The sequence below is a fragment of the Prenolepis imparis genome, unplaced genomic scaffold, assembly GCF_030444845.1.
Source record: "Prenolepis imparis isolate NDT839.2.m4 unplaced genomic scaffold, iyPreImpa1.0 SCAF_13, whole genome shotgun sequence".
Taxonomy (NCBI): Eukaryota; Metazoa; Arthropoda; class Insecta; order Hymenoptera; family Formicidae; genus Prenolepis; species Prenolepis imparis.
The window spans coordinates 8,726,803-8,754,475 of record NW_028141171.1 but is presented as its reverse complement, the minus strand read 5'-3'; the positions used below and the strand labels follow the sequence as shown (position 1 = coordinate 8,754,475).

Sequence of the window (27,673 nt, the reverse complement as noted above, 5' to 3'; positions counted from 1 at the left end):
TCGAAACAGAAATGAATATACCTACTTAAAAATCTTAAACTTTGAACTTAAGCTAAGCAATATCATGCATTCTTGGCCATGTCTGTGTTTTGTTATTTTTTTTTAAATCTTATATCACTGTAACACCTCACATAATCTTTTAAAAATAACTCTCTGCAATATATAGCTCTTATTTGTATCTTTAATATCGAAAAGATACTTGTTTAATGTGTAGATATTACTATATTAATTTATGCGAAACTATCATAGCATACAACTACAACACGCGCTTTATTCATTATTTTATCGCAATTTCCAGAATAAACACATTAATCTCTTGACTCGACTTCCACAAATTCTACACAAGATTCTAAACTGGTGTCTTAGGCTCCATGTTTTTTTTTTTCACATTGTTACTTTTTGTTGATTTTAAATAGCTTTTCTGAAATTTATACATTCATAATATCATGGAATTACATATTAGACAGCTTTATAAGAATCAGGTTATTAATATTGCAATTTATCCTTATATTTAATTCCAGCGATTTTGATTTTCAAAAATATATATATTTTTCTATATGAATTTCAAGAAGGATTAAAGGAAGCGAGATTTTTTGAATAGACATTCAAATTTTTGTCCCTCCTTTTTTTTCGCAAGAAAAAATAACAAAAAACTTCTCTAGACTATTATTTACGATATCGGCATTCATATAAGGATCGAATTGCAATAAAAAGAACCTTTACATTATTTTAATATACTCGACAGACACACTCTCTATGCGAACGTTTAAAAATAAATATAAATATTTTTATAGTGCACATCGCATGCAAAAAACGTGTTCTTGATTTCTAACTTAAACTGCACATTATTAAAAAAAAAATAAGCATTTTACTGTGTATCATATTTTTAAATTATAAACTAGCGAGTTTTATAATGAAAATTTCAATCCTCCAATTAGCATGTACGATATTTCGCGTATTTACGCGAACATATGATCATAGCCAAGACATCGTTAATTATACAATACATAATTTGTAAATATATGTATGGTAAAATATTTTTTTTATATATATGTATATATATATATTTTTTTTTATTTAAGTTCAAGATGCTCTTTCGCGCCTGTCAGAGGTAAAAGGAGGTTTGATTTGTTATTCCTCTATTAGGAACACAGTGATGTGCAGCACATTTTCATACAGGACAATTGACAAAGAAACGAGAACAAATGTTCGAAAATAAATGCTTATGACACTCTGACTTTTGTGATGTTCACAAAGTGTGAATGTATGTAAAATGCTCTTCCCGATTTATACTACCAGCAATGATGCGCCATTTTTCTCCACGTTTTTTTCTCACAGAAATATTTATATCTGATATAATTATATCTGACAATCTCTTTTTTTTTTAATCAGGTACATGAGGAAAATACAAGGCTAGAAGCATATATCAGGATGAAATCAGAAAATACTAATAAACACGAGGCCTCTTTACTGTAAATCTGTTATACAATTTGTACGCATGTATATCTTCTCTTCTCGCCCCAATATATTATAATGTCAAAAGAAACCTTTTTCTCGCATGAAAATATATATTTTAATTTCTTTTAGTAATTAACAACGCCTTTATCTGACTGTCTTTCGAGTACTACTTTGAAATCGATCTCGCGTGTAAAGTTACGATTGTTCAGTAAGTGTACGTATATAAGAAAGTTCTCAGAGAAATTCTATTGAATGCAATAAAATAGCGAAAAAGATATGCCGAATATACATCGGCTTTTTGTCTCACGAATATATCATCAAATATATTTCACTATTTATATTTCTTTTTTTTTTTTTACGTTGAAATGGACGAAACATCGCGTATGAGTATTCCAAGTTATGATACAAGCATCTAAAATGTTTTATGAAAATATCTAATGTTATGTGTCGTATATATTGCGTATATACATTCACTATTTGTCATTGAGATTTAGTATTTGCATTAACTTATTGACGATAAGAGAGCCGGAAGATGAAAAAGAAAAGATTATTATTGCAGAACATACGTCGGTCGGCTCTACACATCTCCGATTCTATTTCTCCATTATTTTAAATAACGCTTGTACCTCCATAATACAAACACTTGGCGAAATCACAAAACGTTGTCAACTTACAGTGACGTTGAGATACTTTATATCGAAAATTATATATATATATATAATATATGAACATATGAATGAAACAGAATTACATATCCTAAGATAATTAGAGAATGATTCTTTTTAAAGAGAAACGCGCATATTGATTATCATATCTTCTACGTCACTGCCAGTATTTTTCCGAAAACGTTTCGTTGACTCAAGTGTGTCAGAATCTTTTTTTTTTTCTGTCGGTCGATTTCTCAGCTAGCCTAGGCTGGGCTAGCATCTAGAGTTTCGCAAGCAAGCAAGGCACAGGAGCACACTAAGGGCTCTCAACGTGCTAGGAGGCACTACTCAACAGTTCCATGCTCTTAATGCCTCGTCAACAGCAGCACCAACAAGTTAACACTGGAAACGAAAATGTCTAGAATGTGCGGCATGAACAATTAGTAGCCATGAGTATAAAGAGCATCGTAAAATTGAATTATACGTCGATCGTCGTGTGTGTACGTACGCGCACGCACATATTTAACACAGAGAGAAAGAAACGCGTGTTTAAAACACACTTATATATTTGTCAAGCCGATGTCGCGCGATTATAATAATTCGCACCGCACTATTCGTGCAGCACGCAGAGAGCATTCAATTACAAAATTACAATGTGTCGCAAGACATTACGTTGTTGCAACACGTTGTCTTCATTAATTAACATCGCACTACAATATGCGAGATATAATTCGAATGTTCTCTATGCCGTGGATATCGTTTGTTAAAAATCTAAGGAAGTTCAGGTACCGAAGAAAAAGCGTAAGATCGTTTGTGCATCATTATTTTTTGGCATTTTTGGCATTTTTGACACGTTTATGTATGTATATATATAATTTTATTTTATTATTCTATACTCAATCTCTTCGAAATGAATCAAAGAATCAAAAGTTAGTTTCGCGTTTACCTATATATCAAAAAAGTATATTTTATCTAAATACACACAGTATCTCGTTAGAAGTACAAGAAAGTAAAACAACTTCGATTTTTGTAAAATCCGCATCTCGTCAGATCATTGTAGTGTGTGTATGTGTGTATGTGCGTTCGATTGAATTTCTTAAAATTTTCAGTCTTAGAAATCTGTTGCTTTCGATCTCTATGTGTGTGTATATATTTGGTGCGCATACGTATACAGATTGCGTATACAGCATAGTGTGTGTTAAACATTGAGAAGTATACACTAACACACATTATCAATTTCTTATCAAGGTATTGGACTTCTCCTCGAAATTGTACACATTTGTACCCACATTTACAATAATACATTTTTTATGTTCTTTACATTATTATGTTAACGTGAATGAGATTCTTTCATCTCGCGATCTGTGATGTATATCTGTTAGGTACGTATATAGCGTTTGCAACACTGAGACGATAGACTCGCTAAGCTACTCTAATTAATGAAATGGGCAAGGGACGGAAAGAAACAGTTAATGTTGTGTTATTGCGTACGACAATTCCGAGTAGAATTTCGCCACGTGTGTTTAATAACTTGTGCCGATAGAGTCGTTCGAGTATGAACAAATGGTGAAATGAAATGAAATTGTAAAAACGCTAAAGCTTATAAATGAAATTTACAGGCCCAATTGCATACTCGTTTTTTTTTGTTTTTTTTTTGTTTTTTTTGGCAATGAACGAATATGTTCGGATAATTCGTCGCTTCTCAGCGCGAATCATCAGTGTGTGCGCGTTAGAAAAAAAATCTTTAATTCTCGCTCGAATATATCTATATAAAGTTAAATTTGTATAAGTTAAAAAAAGAACATTACGAAATAATGCTCATCAATTAGAGCTATCTATATTTTTCTAAACTTTGGCCTCGTCTATATATTCAGCAATCGTAGTTATTGCCTCGTGTAATTACTCGTAGATAAATTGATATCTTTATCTTTTCGCGAAACTCTAGAAAAGTGTCTAATTATAATTCACATTTTTTTTTGTTTTAGATTAGATATAAACATGAAACAACGATTGCACAGATTTAAAACGTCTAGTTTACATAGTCAAGCTACTTTACACGTATCTTTTTTTCATTTGTATAATTTATTTCTCATTTCAATCACACACCCTACATGCGGTGTGGTAATCTGTCATCGATGATACTATGTCAGGATATCCCTCGCTAAGCGCACTTCCTGTTACAGGTTGCGCTGCATAATGATGCAATCGGGCCTCCCTCTCTGCCTCTGCATATATCCGTATCGTTCTCTCTCACTCTCTCTCACTCGCTCTCTCTCTCTTTCTTTCTGTCAAATTATATACAATAGCATGGCCATGCAAGGGTGAAGAGCAAAGCTACCATGCCTCAATAGAATTCACGAAAGAACGCTTGTAGAGTAGAAATGGATGATAGATCTAGACGCTGCAGCGAAGCAGCAGCGTGGGAGGGATCAGCTGTCAACTGACAGCCTCAACCTCCATCTTACTTGAAAGCAAACCCCATCAAAATCATCATCCTTACTTCAGCACCTCACCAGGCCTGCCTTGACGATACGTCTACACAAGCTAAAAGAACGTCCATTTGTCAATGTTTTCCGATCGTGGAGAGGGAAGGATCTACTTTCTTAATAGGACAGATTGTGCGTGATCAAAATCGCGGATACGGATATGCGCGTAAAATAACATTTATAACATTGTGATCTTTTAGCACTTTTAATGACAAGGCGCGTCTGTCCTCGTCTATATAGGATCCGAACATGTGAAACTGTGCTGCAACATTTTCACGCTATATCAATCGATTTCGATCGTTTATAACGCTACGTGGAAAATCGCGTGCAACAGTTTTTTTTTCTTTGTACTGACACAACGGAATGTGAGATATCGGAAATAATTAACGTGCGATTGGATGAATATTAAGAATCTTGAGAAATTAAGTTTTCGTTCTCTCTCTCTCTCTCTCTCTCTCTCTCTCTCTCTCTCTCTCTCTCTCTCTCTCTCTCTCTCTCTCTCTCGACAGTTGTCGTTCGTAACCGATACAAGCAAATTGGTACGTGTTATTAAATGCGTAGATCTGCGCATTTTTGATCCTTGATCTCGTGACGAAAAACAACTTGCTGGACAGCTCCGAAGCTGTTGGCGTCGAATATTCCGGATATGTACATTATTTCGATCATTTCGCGCGCCCGAGCATTAAAAGCATTTGAATAGAGTGCACGGTGATCAGTGCGATGACGACATTGATACAGTACGTCGTTGATAAGCGCGCGTTGAGCGGACAGAGACTGAGTATCTATGCTAATGATGTGTGTGCGCGCGGTGACGTGAAAAAAAAAGAAATCTCTAAGCATTTCATCCCGCTTCGCGCGTCGCGAAACAAAAGTGTCTCCTTCACTTTGCTCCTCGCTGAGGGAAGGAGAGATTTCACGCATGCATCAACGAGAAATACGATCAACGAATATTCGCGGCGTTGAAAAACAATGACGTTTTTTTGACAATGAATCTCAGCGAAAGCGAATGCGAATTTGATTTACATGAATTGGCCCTTGAAACGTCGAAACTCTTGATCCGCGAATTGAATTTAGCACATGCAATCGATGATTGGACGAATCATTTCACAAAGTGCACTTTTTCCGCTCAACGCAATTTCCGCGAAAATTCATGTGTCAACATGCCGTCGATAGATACGAGGACGATCGAAGGGTTCGAATGGTGATCGAAAGCTATTGATTGAGAGTGATCATCCGATCGAGAAACGGAATGCAACATTTAATGTGTACATCACTTTTAATTCGCAACCCTTCGACTTCTTACGTCGTAGTTCTGAAACTGTATGCAGTCGGAGCGCACGATGCGATGCCATCACGATTCAATTTGAGTCGCCATTGCGTTGGAAAACACGAAAACACGTACCTACATGTATGCATATGCATATATATATATATATATATATATATATATATATATATATATACAATATATGTATGCATGCATATATGATTATTTTGTACGTGTATATATGTATATTACATAATACACATACAAAGACGGTCGAGGTATATTCGCGAAGTCCATAAAGGAAAAAGAACTGCGTTCAAAAGAACTGCTGGCAGAAAGCTTAGCGCATTCTGCTCTCGAGGTTATTCCTTGCCAGAAGGTTCTACGCATCGATAAACTGCAAAGTGTTAAAGAGGTCATATTTTACCGTCAATTAAGAGAATCTGAATCATCCCTAACGGCCGAGGAAAATCATTCAACGAATATGGTAAGTTACTTTTGCGCGTGCGAGCGCATTAACTATCATAATAGATTTATTTAGTAATTGACTTTAACACCGAGCCTACCATGTTGTGGACGCCAATAGCAGCAGGCTAGGTACAGCGCCAGAATAATGACCAAGACCTCGACGAAGACCAGGGCAGCGGCCACACCGATCACTATCGCCGCGTTCTCTTCGATGGCGGTCACTATGGCCTTGTAGCAACCCTATAGATAAGTAATGATCATTTTAACGTCACGTATACGTAAATGTAACTTTATGTAATATATAGGTACTTTAGCTAATTTGTGCTACATTTTTTTGTATTAATTTAGTTTTCACAGGTGGATGTTAAGTGTAAATTTGACACTTGATGCTTTCCAATTTTTAATTTGAGAAATATTTAATATCGTAATAAAATAAAAAAATATCAAATCTTTTTTACCGCCAATTTGAAAATATATGTGAGGCTTACATAAATGTTTCTCCATCACGCATAGCACAAGACTATTTGTTCAATTTGTATGTGCATCTTTATGGATGCCTCGTACGAGAGCTATAGGAGCACGCAATGCCAATGCCGAGTCACGCTCAGAAAATTGTCAAGGAGAAAGTGTGCTATAGACGTGAATACGTGTCCGTAACACGAACGTCTGTCTTTTAGCAATAATTACACTAACATGTTTTGTATGTGATTCTACTCCCAATTTTATATATACGTCGAGTAATAAGAAAAAGAAAGATCAATAAAGTAATAATAAGATTCAACTTACCATTTGATAGTACGAGTTGGATGCGGTAGGACTAATTGGACACGAAGGATCCTTCAGAACGTTAGATCCTTCGCTCACTTTTATACAGCAGGCTTCGGGAACCGTTTTTCCGGTAGCAGTCAGATTCGTATTTTCGCGAAAGTCTAGGTAACTTTCCACACCGCAACAATGGAGCTGAAAATGGTTCCATCAATATTAAATAATGCCTGTCTATCACGTGTCATCGTTGTATGAGCGAAACATATTATTTTTTGTTGTATTGTACCCCTTTAGATTCCGTAACCGAGACATGAATGCAGAGAAAATATATTATATATTCACGAATAGCTAGATAATTATCTCTCCTTATATCATTTATATGATAGCTATTTAATGACGCGAGATTCTTATTAGACTAATGGATACTTTTAGCTATCGATTTCAATGAACTTTAAAACGGTGTAAATGTAACACTTTCCATGCGCTTTTCTTCATAATTTATCGATAAATTCTAAAATAAGTAAGTTTGTGGTTTGCAAGTTTGCCACAAAGTGGTAGGATAGCTCACTAATATTCGTAATATTGCCGACTTTCACTTATACCAAAGTGCAGTTAGCGTACCGCTTTAGAGCCAATTAATCGCGGTTCTATATGTATATGCAAGATAAATAAAATCCGGAAAAATCGATATACCAATTAATTCACGCGTCGTTCAAAGTTAATTGATCATCATTAACTGATGATAATTAATTAAGCATTTATATTAATAATTTAATTGATTGATATATCTTTACCTGGCTCATAATTCCATCCCACGCGACTGTCACTGTTTCAGCCTTATCAACGGTGGTCGCATAATAGTTGATGGTCGACTTCAAGAAGTTCTGAGTACCTTTCTCGGCCTGCATTTAAATTTCATATTAAAGTGAGCCTTACAAATATATCTGCGATCGTCATTCATTCAACTCGCATCGTAATCACTCGATGCTAACGAATCGCTCGAGCTTACGAAATATTTCATCAAATGGAAACGCGTTTGTGCAAAAAAAAAAAGAACATGAAAGTTATATAAATACGCACGTCTCCTTTAAGTCCAAAAGCTAGGCCAACTACCACACACTCCAGGACTAAAACCAGCAAAATTAGAATGCCGTACTGTAATCACAGGAAAAAGCATCGTTAATAAAATTATTTTATACTTTTGATATATTTTTTATGTAAAATAATTCTCTCCTTGATTGTATCACCGTTAATGAATCATTTCATTTTCGCTACTATATATCACAACTGAAAGAAAAGAAAAGAGAATCGAGGCGAGAAAATCTTGCATTATTAAATTCTATTACATTTTGCAATTGTTTGAATTGTCTTCAACGAGTTGTGTTGATTACTTGATCCTTACTAGAACTTGAAGATTCCAATGAAAATAACATTTTATCAAAATGTAATATTATTCTAGAATTTTTTTATTAAAATATATATTATAACATAAAATTATTTGCGTATTAAAATATGCGTAATATTTTCGAGATAATATACAAAAAATACATAAATGCTCAAACTTGGACAGCTTGAAGGCATTTTTGTCTTGCGAGTAAAAAAATGTTCTTCTAATCTCACATCTAATTATTTCAGATTACGTAAACATCACGTCGCGAGAGAGTTTTGAATGAAACAAGCTTTATTAGAACGAACTTACGACGCAGAGAAGACATCTAGACTCGAACATGGCACCGCAATATCCAAGAAAACTGACGATAAACGTAAGAGCACCGGCTACGATAAGAATGTAGGATATCATTCTGATGACATCGGCGTCTGTTTTGTTCTGCAAAACAAGAAAGGTGCGATGAGAATGCAGATCGGGCTTATAATAAATATTCATCATTGAATGTGGGATGTAAGATTGCAATTTGATAAATTCTTTAGAGAATCTCTTATATATATATATCGAAATCGCGTGTATATTTATCACAATACCAAAGCTTAATCATTTAGGTATTTAGTGAGAAATATAATTCGTCAAAATTCCCTTCAGGGATTGCAAAAATATTGAATTATGAAAATAAGAGAGATCCTTTCGTTTATACCAATTTTCCGAGAGTTTTATCAATGAATTATGAAAATAAGAGATCCTATATCATTTATATCAATCTTTCGAGAACTCTTGGCTTACAATTTCTCGCGCTCGTTATATCGTAAAACATTTATAATCGCTTATTAATAAATCACTAGATTCTCAAACTCCGTTTCGTACGTTCAGAGAGAAATCAAGGAGTTTGTAACTCTGTGAATAATTCATTTACGGGGTTCAATTTGTAAACTCGAATTATACAGTTGCATTTCCACATAAATTAGGATATCAATAGTGCGCTGTACATCATTCTTATGTACACATATATCGACGTATATTTATTATTGTTATAGATATATGTATAATGTATGTAGAGATATGCATTAAGCACGCTGGTTTCACGCGAGTCGCGCCAACAATTATGTTAAGTTAAGCTCGTCGACTCATCACCAGAGTAGAGTATTCATGCTAGCATTGTACATCGTTACAAAACATGCTCGATATAAGTGGATGACATAATGACTCGCGAAAGGGCGCACTTGGAATACTTATAAGCTCGCTATATGCCAACTGTCATCTCCGTCATACGTGATGGATATCGAGTTTCACGAGGCAGACCAACCAGAATGGCAGCATAGACCTTCCTTTATACGAGACGTCTCTCTCTCTCGCATCTGGATGTCTGCTGGACCCCGAAGAAGATTCTCGCGAGCCGATATGGATGGTGTTTGTAAAAGTTATTAGAAATCGTGCAAAAAAAAAAAAATTTCTCCGCTAATCCCTATCTATCCGTCAGCAAAATCTACCCTTGTCAAGGACTCTTAAAGATTCGAAAAGTATATCAAGCGTTTTACCAATTGATTAACAAGTCCAGGGCCTTGAATCGTAAAAGGGATAATTCCGCTATCTCGTTCCCTCGAGAGAGAGAGAGAGAGAGAGAGAGAGAGAGAGAGAGAGAGAGAGAGAGATCACACTCGAGAGATAAACGCGGGAAAATGAGCGCTTTCGTACATAACATCGCGAATTGTGCTGTTAGATTGAGACAATCATACGGGATGACGCGTTGTTTTATGTTCGCAGACGCGACGATGAGAGGCGAGCGCGGATTAAACCGACATTGTATGTATACCTGCCTGTGTACGAGATTACTTCGTAAGCACGTTGACATTCTTATCTCGAACACCTGTTGAACGGATATAAGGTATTTTAGTTCGACGCCGGTTCTCTCTCTCTCTCTCTCTCTGTATTATAGGCGCGTCGACGTTGCACGTCTTATTGAACGTGCCACTACTACTATATACTAACACATATACCTACAACACGAAGCGTGCCGCGAAAAATCAGGTCACCAGGTGAAAGGACTAATAAGGGTATCTCGTGTTCGGTTTCACCGACTCGTTCCGCCAGATTGATCGAAAGCCGATTGCAGCGAATGATGATAAGCGAGCGTTACAGCACATCGGAGTGTTTCGACTTGAAAAATATTATATATATATATATATATATATATATATATATATCTATATCTCTGTTTAAAACCGTATGATTGCCCCTCTAATATCTTGCAGAGAGATCCGAATATATTTACGTTGCATGGGGTGTTTCTCTCTGCTCCCTCTCTCGAATTCAGTCGAATTTCCGTAGCTTTCGTCGTCGCGCATGAGCCGTGCACATGGTTCTCCGAAATGACCCAATTTAACGCATTTACAGTACATGGATGTGCGTTGCGCGTGCGTCAGCGAGTTAATGCATTTTCTGGAGCTCTAACAACGTACGTCCTAAATACGTCCTAAATTCCTCGCTTATACGCTCGCGGATGCGTCGCGCGTATATTTGACGGAGGAAAAGAGGACGTCGTCTTTCTATGCGAGGTACACCGAGGTATTATATCCCCGAATTGTCTCGTTTACAAGAGAAATTTTCCTTTCTAATTTCAAGCCGAGTTCGCCTTTCGGAAGTGTGTTATCGTATCGGCTCTCTCGGCTAATGTGTCGACGATATATATACATATAATCAATCGCGCAGGACTTGTCAGTCATTATTATTATCGTCCATTCTCTCCGGTTCTTTAGAACGATATCGCTCGGCAAGACGGCAATTAACACCGGATATCATAAGTCGGAGACGTCCCGTTGAGTTTCAATTCGGCCACGAGAGACGCGAAAGGAAACGGAGGTCGTTGTCGAGGAAATGTAAACGACAGCGACTATCTCTCGAGCTAAGTCGTTCGATAACAGAGGTACATAAGGGATACTCCAGGATGAAGCACTTAATCGTTCGCCTGTTTCCACACGCATTTACTATTCTCTCTCTCTCTCTCTCTGCACAGAGTGTGTCTATACATGTTTTAAATGCAAGCGGATTTTTAAAAATGTAAAGATTCTTTTCGTTTCAGTTTTTTAGGTCAATTTCTCCCCTCACGAAAATTCTAGCTTTCATAGTTGGCCCATTAAATTCTTACCGAAGATAAGCGACGATCCGGGCTAATTAAGGCTCGACATTTTAAGCAATCAACAAACTGTCGGTTTAGATAAGGCTCTTATATCTTAGACAACTCTAACTCGCTTCGTTTTCAAATCGAGAATTCCTATTCGCGAGGAGTTTCTAAAAGAGACAACAGTTATACGAGTTATAGTTCGTCTCCGATTAGAAGTGATTAGAGGCAACTTTCTAAGCGTCTCGACTCTTCTCTAATAACGCGCGAGTAAATGCTAATTGTATGTTAATTCTTTCTTATATTATATAATTTAACAGAATCAAACACGTAAATTACAAAAAAAAAAAAAATCAAGAGAACTTCATATATGTATCGCGCATTTAAATTACGACTTATTTAAGTGTCTCGCCGTAATAAATTCGATTTAAATCGCGGCGGAAACGCGCGTTGTTATATCCTTTCGCCTCGAAATATATATGAAAAAAACGAAAGCGGCACTTTTACTTTTCTTCGTGGCGTTCCGCTATCTAGCTCCGCCATCGTCGCGAACGATGTAAATATTAAAAAAAAAAATTCCAGACAATGTTCCCCACGATATGAGACTCCGAGATATTCGCGAATAGCTATACAGCTCGGGAAGAAACGTAAAATCGCGCTTTTCGAGAGCTTTGGTCCCTCCTGGTGGATCCACCAGTGGACTGTGAACCACGAATCCGCGATGGAGATCGTCCCGATCCTCCCACGCGTTGCGCTAATGTGACAACCAATCATCTCATCAGCGACCAAGTACCGATAATTACGTTTCTCGTTTCTCCCTGTAGTAGAATCGCTATCTACCTATCTACGTCGTACATCATCACGCTGCGCGCGCAAACAGTCTGCCATTCAGATTTCTCCTATCGCTCGCCGATCAAAATAAATCAGATACTAAAATATATATTATATATTTAAATTTCAACGAGCTAGAAAGAGCGGATGATCGTGCGTCAGTTTCGAGGAAAAAATTAATTTTCATTGAAACTGATTAGTTGCGCAAGGAGGATCAATTTTCCCTCGTACGATGCCAAGTAATTAAATATAAATCTCAATATTCGAGATTTTTCATAATTTTTTAATCGAATAATCTCTGCGTCTCTCCTAGAAGAAGCGTAAGCGAGAGAAATATCGGGCAAAAGAATTTTTTTCTTGACACTAACGCACTATCATCCTTGTCTGGCTCTTTCTAACCCGTTGAAATTTAAATATGTGTTCCACATTGTGAACCTTAATATATAAAGTCTTGCCAGATTTTCAAGATATTGCCAATTTATTTAAATCAGAATATTATAAGACAATATTATATGAGAATATTATAAGAAATTCTCGAAAGTATCAAATTGTGCCTCGAAATAAATGAAATCTAAAGGATTATTATTTGTTTGGCTATTTATTCTTCGAATCGGGAGTAATTGTCGATCAAGATCAAACGAGATTCGCGCATCCACAGCACTCTTGAGTGTTGCATGACGGCGCGATCGATGTTACTCAAGTTTTATAATAATTATAAAGTGAAACTAGCAGAATAAATGTTAATTACCGAGTGATAAGAAGACACGAGGCAGAGGTGCAGCGTATTAGAAAGCGCGCGTTACGATGGGTCATCCTCTAACAATAATAATTAACGGCATATACACTTTTCTACGCTACGTTTGGCGGTATAAAAAAAATTACTATGTGAAAAGGATCCTCTTCTTTTTACTTGTTTTTAGAATATTTTTTTTCTACAGATATATCCTCGTGTAAAATTAAGATTTGTATAATCCTTTCTGCTTTACGAGAACGATATAAGAATCAGGAGAAAAAAAGAGGCACGTGATTTTGCCAATATAAAGGCTAATTAGATGCGCAGGACGAAAAAAAGGAGCACGCAGTAGTAATTATTACGAAGGAAGCATATATATTATCCTCTCTATTGTTCTCGTTAATCGCGACGGTCTTCAAGACAAGTCGCTCTTTTTATGCCTTTCTGCCTTTTCTCCTCGCAGTTTATAGAGTCAAGCACCTCGTTAAACGTTAGATTATCTCGTATCTATAAGCAACTTGCGGTTAAGAAAAGCCCAGTGAGTATAATGTTATGGCTGTTAAATATTCTATCGTTGGCATATTTCCGAAGAAAAAACGTATATGTTCATCTCCGGTAAGCTGACCTATAACTAGTTTTCCAATATAGAGATTTTGTGGTTTTCTTTCGGAAGCTTGGAGATGCCATTTATTTATTCATTCGATATTATATAATGTCGACGTAAGAAATATATCCTCGTGAGAAAATTCGAGAGAAATAAAAGAATTCATGAAAAGAAAATATACTTCTCTCGCATATATGATGCTTATGCTTTGCGTGTCCGTTCCAAGGATATATTTATTATAGAAAAGTCACGTTAATATGCGTGTGTCGTCGCGACATCGATGTATCAATAATACACACGACAATGGTATATTATATTACAATATACGTACAATATACGTCACGTTTATCTCGTTACACATCTGCATTTCGCACGTGCTTGTTAATGAATGAGTCGCGTTAGCGAGGATAGATTTTTCCAATGCTGACTAAAGGGTTTTATCGGCACAAGGAAAAATAGATCGCCAAGAATAATTTATACTTATACGCGCGTATGTACAGTCTATCGGCGCGAAAATATACGAGTTGAATGTGAAAAAGATATTTCTATACCGAAATGTGTACCATATAATCGCGCGTAAATCAGGTAAATCATCAATTTCAGTCTTGTTCATGTAAAACCTGCTTCTTGCACCTCTACCTCTATAGGTTGCATAACAAACTTACGACATAATTACCACGATTACGCAAGAGAAACTTGGAGCAATATAAATAGCCGGTTATAAGGATACGCATACGAGCCATTTTTCCTCTAACATATTCCAGCGCGGAGAGATCGGAGACTCTGCTCGGAAATTTTTTCTCTTCGTGCTCGTAATCTCGAACAAAAATTAGCAGAGCGATTAATTAGCGATCTATATTCGCGAGTGCAATTGAAATTGTCGACAGAGCTTTCAGCTGCGTTGAAAACGAGACGCTAATTAATTAAGTACTCTCCGCCTGAAAGTTCCCTCTAAGATTTCAGGATACACGTCGGTCACGGAAATTATTGCGATCTTATCTGAATAAGAAAGCGGTGGAGAAGCGTTTTCGTAGAGATTACTGAGCAAGAATTTAACACGACGAAACTCGTATATTATAGGAACCGGTATTTTCCAGCCGAGAATTGTCCAAGCTCGTTCAAGGTATCGAAAGATTTTACGACCAATTAAGTCAAAGTGGTTAAATTAGCTTAGAGTTTGGCTTCGTAATGTGACGCGTTTCTACGCGTTTCTACGCATTTGTAGAACGTCGGAGAGCTAGTATTATTTTGGTGCTCGGCGCCAATTTGCCACACGACCACGTAAACAGGTGGTGCTGCGTGAATCACCATACGATTTTCTCGGAAATAAGATAGAAGAAATATACACATCTCGTGCGCGCACGCGCTACCATTTTTATTAATTTAATAAATTCGTTAATATTCTGTCTCTCTTACCAAGATGTCGGATTGGTCCAGCTTTCCGATGAGATTGGTGAACGAGGTCCTGTCGGCGAAAAGCCAGATACCGACAGTCAGTGCCGCTCCTCCGGCGATCTGCAAAACACGAAGCACCTCGGTTTACATCTTCGTTCTGCTTCACGGACTTCAAGGTTGACCGAAGGAAACCGCCCGGAAACTCGAGCGCGGGCTTGGCAATTTTCACTTGCGATTTTCGCACGTTTGCCTGCATATTAAATTGAACGTTTATTTGCCGATTAAAAAAAAAAGAGTACGTGAAAGGGAAGAAGAATCTTCCGGCATAATTTTATTCATCTATCGCGAACACGCGAGTGCGGTTTCTCTCTCGAAACTCTATTTTACTTCCACCTTCGCTTCTGACGTCAACCAGACACATCCGCAGTAAAAGAAACCAAGAATCGCGGCACCGTAACGGCGTACATAAATTGAATTTTTTTTTTTTTTTTTTTTGTTAGAAGAGATCTGTAAAGTTCAAACAACTATGATATACTCTTTCGTCGAGAAAGATCGCGATTCTTTTTTTTTTTTTTTTTTTCGCAACGTGTTAACGCTCCCGTAGTTGGAGATATTCGCGAATGTAATGTAAACGTATAATTTGCTCATATGTACAAAACGAGTGAGAAATGCGTCGTCAAAGCGAGGGTTTGAGCGAAGGCAAAGTGAAATTACGCGATCGTGACTAGTTGCGACGTTGATGAATTATCAGCCGCGCGATCGCGACGCCTCGTAAAGTTTCGTAGACGCAGGGAAATGCAGACTCCGCTTCTCAGATCACTATTATTATGCGGAAAACTCGTGTATACTTACGAAGAATACAAAGTTGAAGAAGCAGAGAAAGTACTTGGCGCACTGCGACGCACAACTCATTTTCGCGGCAAGTTTCTTAACTGCACCTGTAACAAATTAATACGTTCGTTAATAATTATACACGTTGACGCTATTTCAGATTTATCGAAATCACCTTTATTACTTTCTTTCATCGTCTTTCATCGACTTGAAGCCAATTTCTCTTTAACGCGAACGTCGAGAGATGGTTTCTAAATCGAGTGGCTTTACAACATTTTAAAATGTAAAAAGGAAAAAGGATTTTATTCTATTACATTCAATCGAGGAGACTTTATTTTGATAGATTCATAATTTGAAGATTAAATGTTCAGTTCCTAGAAATTAAAAGGAAAGGCAAGGATCTCTCGAGATTTTTCGCTACGGAAAAGTTGACTGAAAATTGATCAAAAAAGTTATAGATAAATAAGAGACACATTCTCTGTAATTTATAAATTCTTGATACATGTGCAGTAGTAATTAAGAGATTTCTAACAGTATTTACGTATTTTGATAGTGTATACTTAAAGTGTGAAGGAGAGATGAGTAAAGGAAAAGAGAAAGGATGAGGCCAAACTACAATTATAAAGAGCTCGCTACTAGAACATGACTAACAATAAACTATATGCAAAAAGAATGCATTTAAGCTCACTTGTCGTCCATATCTAATATATGCTTCGATTCGAAGTCGATTTTGCGACAGACAAATACCCTGACGGCTGACTAATTAGCGTAGGCGAGCGCACAAACGTATCGTCGCGTGTTGTGGGCGGAAAATGAAGAGAAGGGAGAATTGTCCAAATTAGAGAGCCACGGAGAGCTTATTGTTAGTTGCCAATCAGTTTCAAGGATGTTGTTCTTTTTTTCTTCGTGGATATTGGACGCGCGAATTAAAGCCATTCTGGTCTTCTCGACGTCCTTGACTGTGCTACAGATCTCTCTTCGACTCTCCGGATTAAAGTGGAGAAACTGCTTCCGCTAAGATTTCAAAAAGATTCTTTCTACTCCGCAAAGATTATATAAGAGTGACGGTGAAGGTGTCGCTTATCAAAAATCTCCATTTTATTACAGGATATTCGACGTTGGAAATTAAAATGCGATTTCCTCATTTCGTGTTGCGAAAGTAAGCATCCGAATCGTCACAAGAGAGGATCAAGAGAGAGAGAGAGAGAGAGACTTCCGTTCTACTCGAATTCGAGTCGATCGAAGATCAGCGAGACGGAAAGGACCGCGGGAAGAGGCTTGATCAAGCGACCTAATATCGAATATCCAGAACACGGTTCTCGTTACTACACGAGAACTGCGTTCATCCCCCCTTGGGTCGTCTCGCGTTGCTTCGGCGCAGCAGCGGTATCGACTGCGGGCTGCAGCAGCAGCAACCAGCAACTCTGCTGGTCCTCCGTTCTCCAAGAGATGAGAGATCATTCCGCGTAGTTTTTTTCGCGGCCTCGCAATCTTCAGGGCGACAAACACGGCATGCACGCTCAAAAGACTCGCCATTAGCGGCTCTCCCGACGTCTGTAATGACCTGAACCTGAGGAGATAGAAAGAGGGTGACAGGGAGAGACGGGGAGAATCGGGGTCGGGAGGAGAGCGCCGGGAAAATCGAGAGCACCGAGTGAGCTCCGGCGGGACGCAGAGCTCCCGTTCCTCCCGGAAATCGATGACTACCGGGGGCGAACCGTCCCGACGCGAGACACGACGACACGCGGAAAATTGGATCATCCGAGATAGCGCGAGATGCCGGGGTTCCAGGTCAGTAGGTCGACGCGTCGCTCGGGCTCTTTCCTCACCCCCCCCCTTTCCTTCCCCCTTTCCTGGTTTTCTCCCGACACTTTGTGCCGCAAGAAGCTGCTGCATCTCCTCGCTCGGTGTATATATATGTATGCGCCTCTACGACGTGTAACACCATTTTCTTCTATTTACGCGTTCGAGGCTCGATTCTGAACGTGATTCATCACTGCGGGCGATACCGGATTCGCGAGATCGTCATAGAGAGAAAGACGAGAAATCAGGGTGAATTTTTTCTCCCCTCGCGTTATATAGCGAGTAAAAAGCTCTGAAGTAAATTAGATTTTTCGCGCGTACACGTACTCATTCGTGTTTCAGATAGATCGAGCAGAATATACTCGCTTCTTAATTGTCCCTTTGATTAGTGATTCAATCTGAACGTGTCCTAGATTTTCAATGAAAATGGACTTTATGAGATTCGATCGTGATTTATATCAGCTATAAAAAGACCAGAAAGAATAGAAATTCGTACGATTTTTCGTCTCTGACGTTATAATCTAATAATACAATCAAAAGAATCTTAATGTTTTCCATTTCTCGATATGTTGTTAGAAGTTTCAAGCAATGTGGGAGAGATATCATGGTCAATTGCATAAAATAAGGTATGCAAAAAAGCAATAATATGAATATTTATGAAGCAACACACCTACGAACACAAAACTTATTACAATTGTCTGAACATTGAATTTGCGCGTACTTAAAATTGAATAAATCCGAACTGTCCGAAAATTTAGGACACTCACGTCTCAAGGCGTGATATCTCTCTTTCTCTCTCTCCCTCCCTATAACGGGAAGCAAAATGCTAATATCGTATACACGCTGCATACGCGATTCTGACTAAAATTCTGCTTTAAACGTTGAAAAGAGTAATAGGGTGTCGTGTATATAAAGTGTCTCTCGGTGCAAACTTTCTCGAGAAGGATCCGAGTTAATTTAAACAACGATGCGGCACCTCTCTCTTCAAACGAGCATAGGTACTTCAGCGTTTTCCCTAATTTTTCATTGAACCAGTGCAAGCGAATCTAGGACGAATTTTGCAGTTCGAGATAATCAGCTGTGAGCTGACAATAGACGCACCGTGGAAGACAGGCGTTGACGTTTCGCTTCGTCGCCGCAAACTACGTCGCGAGATTTCAAGGCAAACCAATCCCACTATGCATGCTAATGCACAACCATCGATGATGGCGTTGCATATATTACCGTTGCAATTATTATCGCGTGCAGTGCATCTCGACGATCACGCGGATGCTAGAAAAAAAGGACGTTTCAATTACATTGTTCGATGAAAAAATAGCTTATTTTCCCGACATAACATACGTAAGTGAGAATACGCGCTTGTTTCAAGATATATGCATGATCCCAGATGAAATATATAATCGCGGAATTTCTACGGTTTCGTTTTTCGATGGATCCTCCTCGAATCTCTCGGTGTTATATAAAAAAGAGAGAGAAAATAAATTCTAATAAAATAAATTTTCACAAAAAAGAGCCATCGTCCGCGTCGAGAAAGCGGAACAGAGTCGATTTTTATCAATTTCGTATTCTTTAATAAAAAAAAAAACATGCTCGATACTAGGACACTCTCTCCGCTCGTTTGTTTTTCTTGAAAAATCATTGATATGGAAATACTCGCGGGAAAACTCGATTTTCGTCCTCGAAACTTATCTTACCGAATCCTTGAACCGACATTCACGTCCTCGGTCTTTTAATTAATCAAACAACGGTACACGTTGCAAAAGGCAAACGTAAACGTTCATTCATTCATGTGTGCGTTTCCGTATATCAAAAAGCCATCTCCCCGCGACTTCGTAACGAATGTGCGCTTTCACCGACAGCAAAATGCTTGGTCGGAGCCTTTTAAGAGCCGATAAGAATCACGCGCGCGTTCGCGTTTTCGATCGTAAGCGTAATTTACGTAAGCGTCAACTTTTCTCATGTTGAAACAGAGTTAAATTGAAATTAAATATTCGAGAACGAGGGAAGAGACATTTAACGCTAATTTACATTATCGGTTGTAAATTTAATATTTTAATCGTAAAGATCGAAAAATATATACATATACAGGGTGTATCTAAATAAGTGCGAAAAGTTTTAGGAGATAATTCTTTGACGAAAATTGAGGAGTTACACTTTTCTAAAGAGGAAGGTAAAAATTAAGTTTTTATTTCTTTTTCTCAAATTTCAGACAAATTAAAAAAAAAAATGAAACTTGGTGGATATTTTCCACTAATAAAAAGGATATTTATTACTATTTTTTTTTATCTTCCTGTATCGTTATGAGGGGATGAAACTAACAATCCCTATTTAATTTTTTATCAGAACTGTTTAACGGATAAGAGTATATCTTTATATAAGAAACCCCCCTTAATTTTCGACAAAGAATCATCTCCTAAAATTTGTCGCCCTTATTTAGATACGCCCTGTATATACGCTACCTTCTCTCGTGCGACAAAAGCGAAAATGGAGATACGCAAGTCGGATCGAGAAATTCTCACGAATATTACGATGCCCGAGCGAGGATGTGTGGGTGGTAAAAGAGAGCGCGTTATAACGCTCTCACGACACAATGGCGAATCATCACAGCGTGCAATCAACACACGTACTACACGACATCCGCGCGTACCCGATTTACTATGCGTTACGCGGGTTCACGTAACGCGTCTTCGTAGATCAAGTGTGTAAACCTGCCCTCTGTTCTTGAGAAACTGCTTCCTCCTGCTTCCTCCTTCCGACTACATCGAATTATCATGTTAAAAGCAAAAAGAATTCTTTTTTTCTCGAGCGCTATAAATAAATCGTACAGTATCGTATTAGTAAATCGATCGATCGAACGAAATGAATCAATCCGATATACGTCATGTGAAGAAAAACAATGCAATTGGACGTCGTTATGCAAGAAGGAAGCGACTCGGAAACGTATTCCATCGAATAAGTTTGATTTTTAGAAGAAACATTAAATATAAAATTTAATATTTTAAAAATAAAATAATCGTTTTTTGATACCGAAGGATATATCTTTCTGACAATTGATCCTCTATAATTCATCGCTCTATGTATATATTACTCAATATTTTGCAAGGGAGATTAAAAAATGCAAAAATTAACAGTTGCTTTCTCCCTGGCTGAGCTAGATTTAATCGTACAATTGCACGCGATATCGAATACATTTAACTTTTTATACTTAACTTCTTATTTTATATCTCATCGCGTGTCCCAGTGACAGATAAAAATCAGTCAACGTAGTGGAAAATTACCTCCGATTGTTATTATCCACGAGCGTATCGCACCTGATGCTTTTACACGCTCGTGCGATTGCATCTTTTCGCTATAATCGGTAACGTTTCGTATAATCGCCGATTCGGAGGGTTCTTTTCAAATCTTTCGCGGAGATACATATAGAGAGAACGAACGAACGAGATACTCTCGCTCTCCAGTTAGCCGGGTGCTATAATAACTTCCTGATTATTTCACGAGGCGCTCAGTTGATTTCCGTCGAGCGCGAATTGCTTCATGGCCGATTAAGTCTCTGACAGGTCGCAAAAAGTATTTAAAGCGCGAATAACACACTTGACAATCCCTGTCGCCGTTCGACCGTATCGAGGGATAATCATCTCCCGTAAGAGTTGTCATACCCTTCTTCTTTCTCGCTCATCGCCGCTGTGGAATCCACTCTATTCTTCATTTCCCGCGGCGCGGCACCGCGGGACGCATAAGAGAAGAGCCTCCCTCGGGAATATCAGATGTAATAAGAATGCGGCGTCGAGAGAGAGCAGATGCTGTCCCGCGTGCAAGCAGGTGCAACGGGAGTAGCGTTGAGAGAGAAAAAAAAAAAGAGGAGCATTAAGAAGGCTCGGGGCAGTCTCGGTGGTCGGAATGTGGTTTTTACGCGGATGTTACCACGAGGAAGAAAGAGAGAGAGAGAGAGAGAGAGAGAGGTGGGGCTGTTCGAGAGAACGGGAAGTCGTCGTGACAGAAGACGTAGTCGGTAACCCCTTTCTCTTCAGTTTCGTCTTCGTACTTTCTTACGACGCAACGCGATGTTCGCGAACGGAATAAATCGACATTCGTTATCCTTCGAAAGAGATTTCGAAATTCCTTTAAAAAAAAAATGCCCCGAGATAGGTCTGAAACAGGTCGTGTTTGAGAATTTTTTTCCCGACACGAGAAGCTTTGCTGCTCGCTTAACGAGACTCGTTTAATCGATCTTCCCTTCAAAGACACCTATCGTATATCGTTCGATTATTTTCTTCGCGCTCTTCTTCTCATTTTTAATAAAAAATAAAATAATAAAATAATAATGATGATGGAGCACATTTAAGTTTCATAGATGTTGGAACTTTAGCCACGTTCGCGTGAAATCAAACAATCTTTCTTCGAGCCAAGTATTAACTAACACAAGAAAAGAAGTTTAAAAGATTAAATAAAATGAGAAAAAAATCGTGATTAAATTTTATCGCCAAAATCGAAAAACATTTCGAGGGAAAAGTCTAACGAGGTTTGCTGAAAGGAACACAGAGAGAATTTTCTCTTAGAATTTATCCTGAAAATCCTGATAATCGCATATAGGACATAGAACAATATGGTATGAAAAGAATTTTAAAAATATGTTCAATTTTACCATACTTTTAGTAAATTTTTTATTTTATATTTTATTGTGACAGATATTTTTTATTGTGCTCAGAGAAATTCTCATAAAATTCTTTCCATACTATATTGTCCCACGATTATCATGATTTTCAGGGTAAATTCTAAGAGAAAATTCCGAAATTTACGAGAGGCCTTGAGATACTAATGACGATCTTTATACGAACTATCGCAATTTTAGGCATTTCTTTTCTTCAAAGCACAGTTTTTACTTGCTCCGCCAAACCAAATATCTTGTACGAAAAATTTTGAATTATTCAAAGCTTTAAATACTTGATTTAATAGTCGATTATTGTTCGTCCAAGAATAAAACTCGCGAAATAAAAACTGAATAGCAAACCTCTTGCTTTAACTCACATGTTTCAAACCTCGCTGTTATTTTTCGATATATGCATACTCAATTATGAAACGTAAACTGTCGGTGAAGCTTCTCGCAATTTTATTCAACTCACCTTCGTGATCAAACATTTCTTTTGTCCACTTGTTCGTCAGAATACACGAACACGTGAGCGGACGGGAATAGATAAAACCCCAATGTGGTCGATGTATATAAGGGCGATAAATAAAGACACAGAAACTGTGCGAGGACGTAGGGTGTCGATCGAGCTTTCGGTAGCCAACGATAAACGATGTTTTGTGTGAAAGTGTTGTAGCAACACACCTTGGCGATAAATGATCGAGCATCGCGTAGGGGGCGAGAGGGCGAAAAAGAAAAGGGATAGCGCCGGTCAATGAACAATACATGCTGAAAGAAAAGCGACTTGTGGTGGGCTTGCGTTACCATAACGACATGCTTCGCGATGTCATTGCCCTCGATGCATTATGCGTCTCCCTTTTCACCCCCGCGACTCGCGACAGGGAGTGATTTGATCTGTGGAACTTCTATTAGGGTGGTCTTTGTGTGGAATATTGGAGAGAAGGGTGCACTGCTTCGCGGAGTTGCATTAGGTCGTGCAAGAACAGACTAGGACTAGACAAACGAGTAGATACAGGGTAGCTTTCTCTCGATTCCTCGAGTTTTCCTTTGTGAAAATATCGAGATTTCCGCAGCTTTACAGATTAATTACAGATAATAGAAAATAAAGCTTTTTTTTTTAGATTAACAATAAGCTTCAGAAGAAAGTGAACGAATATAGTAGAATCATTCTCTCTTTTTCTTCAATTAATTTCAAGTAGATTTTACTTTGATAGAATTCTAATTGGGCATATTTTTAATCTACACATTTTCGTGAATTTTGTAAGACTGTTGGTTGAGAATTTAAAGCTATTGAGAGAACTTTCTGTTAGAATTTACCCTGAAAATCATGGTAATTATGGGACAATTTATGAGAATTTCTCTGATTAATATTTATCACAATAAAAATAATAATATCCATCACAATAAAATATAAAAGACATGTTTAATTTTTATTGTGATAAATATTAATCAGAGAAATTCTCATAAATTGTCCCACGATTACCATGATTTTCAGGATAAATTCTATAAGAAACACAAAAAATTCTCTCTGTGTAGAAAAATTATTACGCATTAATTTAATATTATCTGTTACGAGAATTATTTATTGTTTAATCTTATATTTAATCTCTCGCGTCAAACACATACAAATGTCAAAACTCTGAATAAATGTTAAGAAAATAATAATGGACTGAAAAATGTCTAAAAAAAAAAAAAAAAACGTTAATCTAGTAAATGTTATGACATTAATGACCTCCAGTGTACCGAATAATAGTGGAAAGGAATGAAAAATGAAGCGTATAGCGATGTCGCGTGAGGCATAGCTGAGGCGCTAACCGATCGATATAAACGACTGATCGTAATAAAATAGATTTCCGGACGTCGAGAGAGAGAAAGAGAAGAGACCACTATAATTGAATTAACTCTCATCGTAGACTCCTCGAATACGTCCAGTACATGTCGGGACGTATCGACAGATGCGTGTCAAACCCCGGCCCCAAAAACTTATCCAGTCATCCTGGCGTGGCACGATGTATATAATTGAAACTGTTTTGACAGGAATAATCTGAGCGGCTACGCGGCTTAAATTGCGCCAGAATAGACCGTTTCCGTTCCGACTAATAATCGCTAATAACGGATTTTGACCTCCTCCGAGCGTGCAACTTTGACGTTTATAGCGGCTCGTGTGATTGTTGCTAAAAATATCGAAATAATGCGAAGAATGCGCACGTGCGATTTTCGACATAGATATCCGCGACGTAAATATCTTCGATATATATAGACACTAGCGGATCCTGGGGGGGGGGTTAAACCCCCCCCTTGCAAATTAAAAGAAACAGTTTTGCTGAATTTGTTTAAAAAATATATAATAAAAATATAAAATATGATCCTGGAATAAAAGTTAATCATGAAACCAAAAATATTAAATAAAATAATTTTGCAAACCCCCCCCCCCCATTATCGACGTCAGGATCCGCTAGTGTATATAGGTATCTCTCTTTTGTACGATCCAAACGAAATGAAAACCTAGACGAGAATTAACGGTTCTCGCTTTACGTTTCTCGTGTCATTTATCGCGTAAGTTAGGGTACACTTATATACGAGGACGTTAAAACGGGATGTTAAAATGTGTTGTTTATTCGAACATAAACACGTGCAACGTGACAGAACTTCGGATGCTCATTAGAGGACAAGACGTTATATTAGTCATAATTATATTAGTCATAATTACATCTATCTGTCATACGTAAACTGATGATTTAAAGAGCTACGTTGAAGAGGACTCACACGCAGATACAAGTTAAGTATATGTTATGTCTTTGTGACAATTGTTTCCTCCCCCTCCCCCCTCTCTTCCCCCCTCTCTCTCTCTCCGGCAATTTCGTGTAATTTAATTATATTTCTTCCGCAGGTCATGACATTTCTACTTAAAGCTGAGGACGTGTCGCGATATTCACATTTCAATAGCACAAGAAGAAGAAAAAACAGCTTTAATTTAGAAGATGAAAATTCATGCGCGTGCGCGGGTCATTCTCATTTGGCACAATGGAAATCGCAGATCCACTCTTGTCCACATGATATTCGCCGTTAGATGCGCAAAACGAACATGTAATTTTGTGTCTTTTCGATAAAAGTCCATTTCTAATCTAACGTTCGCGAACTTAATTTTTTGCAAAATTTTATCTTTTTTTTTCCCCCCCCCTTACATAAAACGCTGATAAAATAGACAAAATGCTGCACTTTTCTACAAAGTGCTTCATTATATGGAATTTATGATAAGAATTTTATGTAACACGCGTATATTTAGCATTCACCTGAAAAAAATGTGCGTACGCGCGCGTTTATGTGTTGCATCATGCATTTTTTTTCAGAATATTTCGAAGCTACATAATATAGCAGTTATATATATGTATCACTTACTAATTCATCGCGTATCTCATACGGAAAAAAAATGTCATCCGCATATACATGTGATTTAGTGACGAGATTAACCTTGGAAGTCAATCGTCGACTCTAGCACAGAAGTTTCATTAATTTATTATAAAGTGACATACCGCACTGGTTTACTGCTGTTTAATTATTTACGATTTTAAAACTTTTTTTTTTTTTTTTTTTTTTTCAAATATGTGAATACTAAAACGCATATCTCGCATTATATTTTTTCTTCTCTATTATTAAGCAACGTCGCGATTGATAGACTTGGCCCAATCTTTACGAGATAACGAGATAATTGCTTAATCGCGCATAAGACGTTTTGATTAGTTATCTTCCTCGTTAAGATATCTCCCCTAAGTTAAGCCTACGGCACACGATACGATTTTTCGTACTGGATTTGATAAGATTTAGTAAGATATTAGAAATGCTGCATTCTGATTGGTGCATTTTTAGTATGTTACTAAATCTTATCAGATCCAGTACGAAAAATCGTACCGTGTGCTATAGGCTTTATATGCTTAGGTTTTACATTTCTGACAACAAAAGCGAAACGTGAGAGAGGGAGGAAGGGGGAGGATGAGAAAAAATACTACGAGTCTCTGCTCCTCTCGTCGCGTCCCAGATTGAACGACAGAAAATAAAGATAACATTGCACACACACACACACACACACAGAGTTATCGCTCTTGGAGCGATATTTGAATACGGCCGAGACAGTCGTTAAGTCAAGTGCATTTATATCATCGTCTACAGGTAGTAATACAGCAACAAGTGGTGCGAGGTATTAATTGCGTGCTCGAGGAGTCGTGATTGCGCGGAAGTATCAATTTCAGAGGGGGAGGGACCTCGACTCTCTCGTGAAATACGGATATAACACTATATGTATATGTGTATTCGCGTGTTGCCCCGACTCGCGACCTTCGCGGTCGGCTCATATAGACCCGTCCGGACCAAAACATTCCGAGCTCTCGTTGCTCGTCGCTTATTGCAATACGGAATAGATTCGAGTAACATGTTCATTCATTATATCGAAAGTTCAATAGGGAAGGAAAAAGAATACATACACGTCTGTCTCGCAACACAAGATGTAATCGTCAAGGAGTAACGAATTGACACGCGACGCTTTATCGACGTACTTCAAGAGACAAAGAGAAAGAGAGAGAGAATGAGAGAGGGAGGGAGGGAGAGAGAAAAGAAAATGTGAAATTTGAATCGCTAACGAATACTATGGCGCCTACTCTAACATGCACGAATATCATCATCTGGGGAATCGAGCCCCCGAAAAGACGCCAGAGAATATGCATCCTCCACCGTGAGAAAGCTTAAACTTACATCGTCCTGCCTCCCCCTCCCCCGCTTCTCGCCATTTCTCTCTCCCTCTCTCTCACTCTTTCTCGCGTATACAATCTCGTTCTTCTCATCTTGCCAACTTACGTTCGTTAATGATGCTCCGCTCTCTCCTCTCTCTCTCTCTCTCTCTCTCTCTCTCTCTCTCTCTCCTCCGGCAGCTGTTTCAGGACAAGGTCGCACCCGTTGCACTGAACACAGGTAGTCGGCGACCTGGGAGTCGCGCACAAAAACACAATCGCGCGCGCGAGAGAAGATCCAAGATCCGTTCGTTACGACGACGACGACGACGACGACGACGACGCGTGAAAGAGAGATTCAACCGCTCCGGTTTTCCGTGCCGGACAAAGTCATTCGTACCGCGCGTCGCGATCGCCAGGGATCACCGGGATGTGATCGCGTGAATTCGAGAGAACCAGCTCCGACAGTGCTCGCTCGGCGCCGTTTGCCGCGCATCTGCGAGCGGCCGAG

At 38.2% G+C, this 27,673-nt stretch overlaps 1 protein-coding gene and 1 long non-coding RNA gene across 4 annotated transcripts; one reads left to right on the top strand and one right to left on the bottom strand.

The window, feature by feature from the left end:
* Positions 1 to 326: 326 nt before the first annotated feature.
* Positions 327 to 27,673, bottom strand: Tsp66e (Tetraspanin 66E). 3 transcript variants are annotated; one of them, XM_083053454.1, is made up of 9 exons: positions 27,290 to 27,673; positions 16,015 to 16,100; positions 15,184 to 15,282; positions 8,791 to 8,919; positions 8,172 to 8,246; positions 7,886 to 7,993; positions 7,113 to 7,286; positions 6,425 to 6,566; positions 327 to 6,255 (listed from the first exon to the last, which is right to left on the bottom strand). In XM_083053454.1, the coding sequence occupies exons 2-9, from the start codon at positions 16,072 to 16,074 to the stop codon at positions 6,221 to 6,223; spliced, it is 822 nt and encodes a 273-aa protein (XP_082909580.1). In that variant the 5' UTR covers positions 16,075 to 16,100; positions 27,290 to 27,673; the 3' UTR covers positions 327 to 6,220. The 3 variants fall into 3 exon arrangements, with proteins under 3 accessions (XP_082909580.1, XP_082909582.1, XP_082909581.1); XM_083053456.1 differs by having other exon boundaries at positions 2,293 to 2,507; XM_083053455.1 differs by having other exon boundaries at positions 2,611 to 4,649.
* LOC145944864 (uncharacterized) lies at positions 17,453 to 25,541 on the top strand. Its single transcript, XR_014426758.1, has 2 exons — positions 17,453 to 17,784; positions 25,332 to 25,541. It is a non-coding gene; the product is annotated as an uncharacterized LOC145944864 (long non-coding RNA).

Excerpts from the sequence above, each read along its gene's own strand:
- Tsp66e (XM_083053454.1), bottom strand. The coding sequence starts at position 16,074 with ATGAGTTGTGCGTCGCAGTGCGCCAAGTACTTTCTCTGCTTCTTCAAC. Across the intron at positions 7,994-8,171 it reads CTTTTGGACTTAAAGGAGAC|GCCGAGAAAGGTACTCAGAA; the intron begins GTGCGTATTTAT and ends ATTTAAATGCAG. Across the intron at positions 6,256-6,424 it reads CTATTGGCGTCCACAACATG|TTTATCGATGCGTAGAACCT; the intron begins GTAGGCTCGGTG and ends AACACTTTGCAG.